Consider the following 1,314-nt stretch of genomic DNA (forward strand, 5'->3'; position numbering starts at 1 on the left):
TCTTCCGATAACTTCTATCCATCCAAAAGGTAACTTAAGAACTAGACAGACAAAATGACAAAGACAAGACAGACAAATGATGACTAATCCTACTTCATTCGTTTTGGAAGAAACTAATATGTATTAAATAGTTAATCGCACTACAAAATTGCACAAAATGGAAAATGCATAGGCATTAATGAATAATTCAAAAGCTTAAAACCCATCAATTACCAGTAGAGTAGACGGTGGAGAAGATTCGCTGGTCGAAGGGACAGGAAGCGAGATCCCAGATCTCGTTCGGGTGTGAAAACAAGCCCTCGCAGACGAGCTCGGTTCCACCAGAAGAAAGCCGAATCAAATGCACCTGAAAATCCAACTCCATTAGACTCAGATCCAACAAAAACTGTAAGAAACAATCCCCAATTCCGAATCAAGACGACAATGAATTGAAATCAACCTCGTTTTCTTCTTTGAGACTGAGAGTGCCGGTGAGAAAACTGGTGTGATCTGTGTCGGCTCTTACGTCGGATATACATCTAGCCTGGAAACCAAAATCGAAAATCAAAAATCGAAGAGATCTAGGGGACTAAATTCAGATTTGGAACGGGGGTTTATGGACCTGGTATTTGAGACCATATCCGATGCCCGATGATCCTCCTTGCATCGTTGCTTCAATGGCTGATTTGATTCGCGATTTCTGTCACAATTACCGGGAAGCCTCGCCTCTTGGAGTGATGGAATACGCGGGCTACTGCGACAGAAAACAACTTTTTTTTTTTTTTCAATTTTTTATGTCGCCACGGTACTCGTAACGGTAAGTGAGCTCCGTTATCTAACCGAGCTGTCCTAAAGTAAACAGATAGATTGCGGTATTAGCCGATAGGATATCCTAGCCGTCCAAGGAAACTAAAGGAAACTAACAGACGTATAGTTCATAAATTAGAATTATGAGATTATAATTATTTTTTATTTATATATATTATTTATGAGAGAAAATATTATTTCATAAATTAGAATTATGAGATTATAATTATTTTTTATTTATATATATTATTTATGAGAGAAAATATTATAAAAAATTATAAACTATGATTCAAATCAGGATACGAATTTTCCAACCAAACAACTCCTAAATCACATCACGGTATTGGAATGTCTACGGTGAAGGGTCTTGAAATTCGAGCACCTTACAGGAACGTCACAAATTTTAGACTTAGTGGACATTTGATTATAAATTCAGAATTATTTTTATTTTATGTGTATTTTTTGTGATAAAAAAATACGGTAAAGAATCATAAATCATGATTCAAAATCAGAGATAAATACAAAAAA

General features: G+C 35.6%; 1 protein-coding gene across 1 annotated transcript in view; it reads right to left on the reverse strand.

The window, feature by feature from the left end:
- Positions 1-774, reverse strand: part of LOC21407601 (WD repeat-containing protein DWA2) — a 5,056-nt gene extending 4,282 nt beyond the window's left edge. Inside the window, exons 1-3 of the mRNA XM_024164320.1 lie at positions 602-774; positions 440-523; positions 214-346 (exon numbers count right to left, since the gene is read on the reverse strand). Coding sequence (XP_024020088.1) covers positions 214-346; positions 440-523; positions 602-646 — 262 coding nt within the window. The 5' untranslated portion in view covers positions 647-774. The remainder of the gene's footprint in view (positions 1-213; positions 347-439; positions 524-601) is intronic.
- Positions 775-1,314: the final 540 nt, after the last annotated feature.

This window comes from Morus notabilis, unplaced genomic scaffold (assembly GCF_000414095.1).
Source record: "Morus notabilis unplaced genomic scaffold, ASM41409v2 Scaffold314, whole genome shotgun sequence".
Taxonomy (NCBI): Eukaryota; Viridiplantae; Streptophyta; class Magnoliopsida; order Rosales; family Moraceae; genus Morus; species Morus notabilis.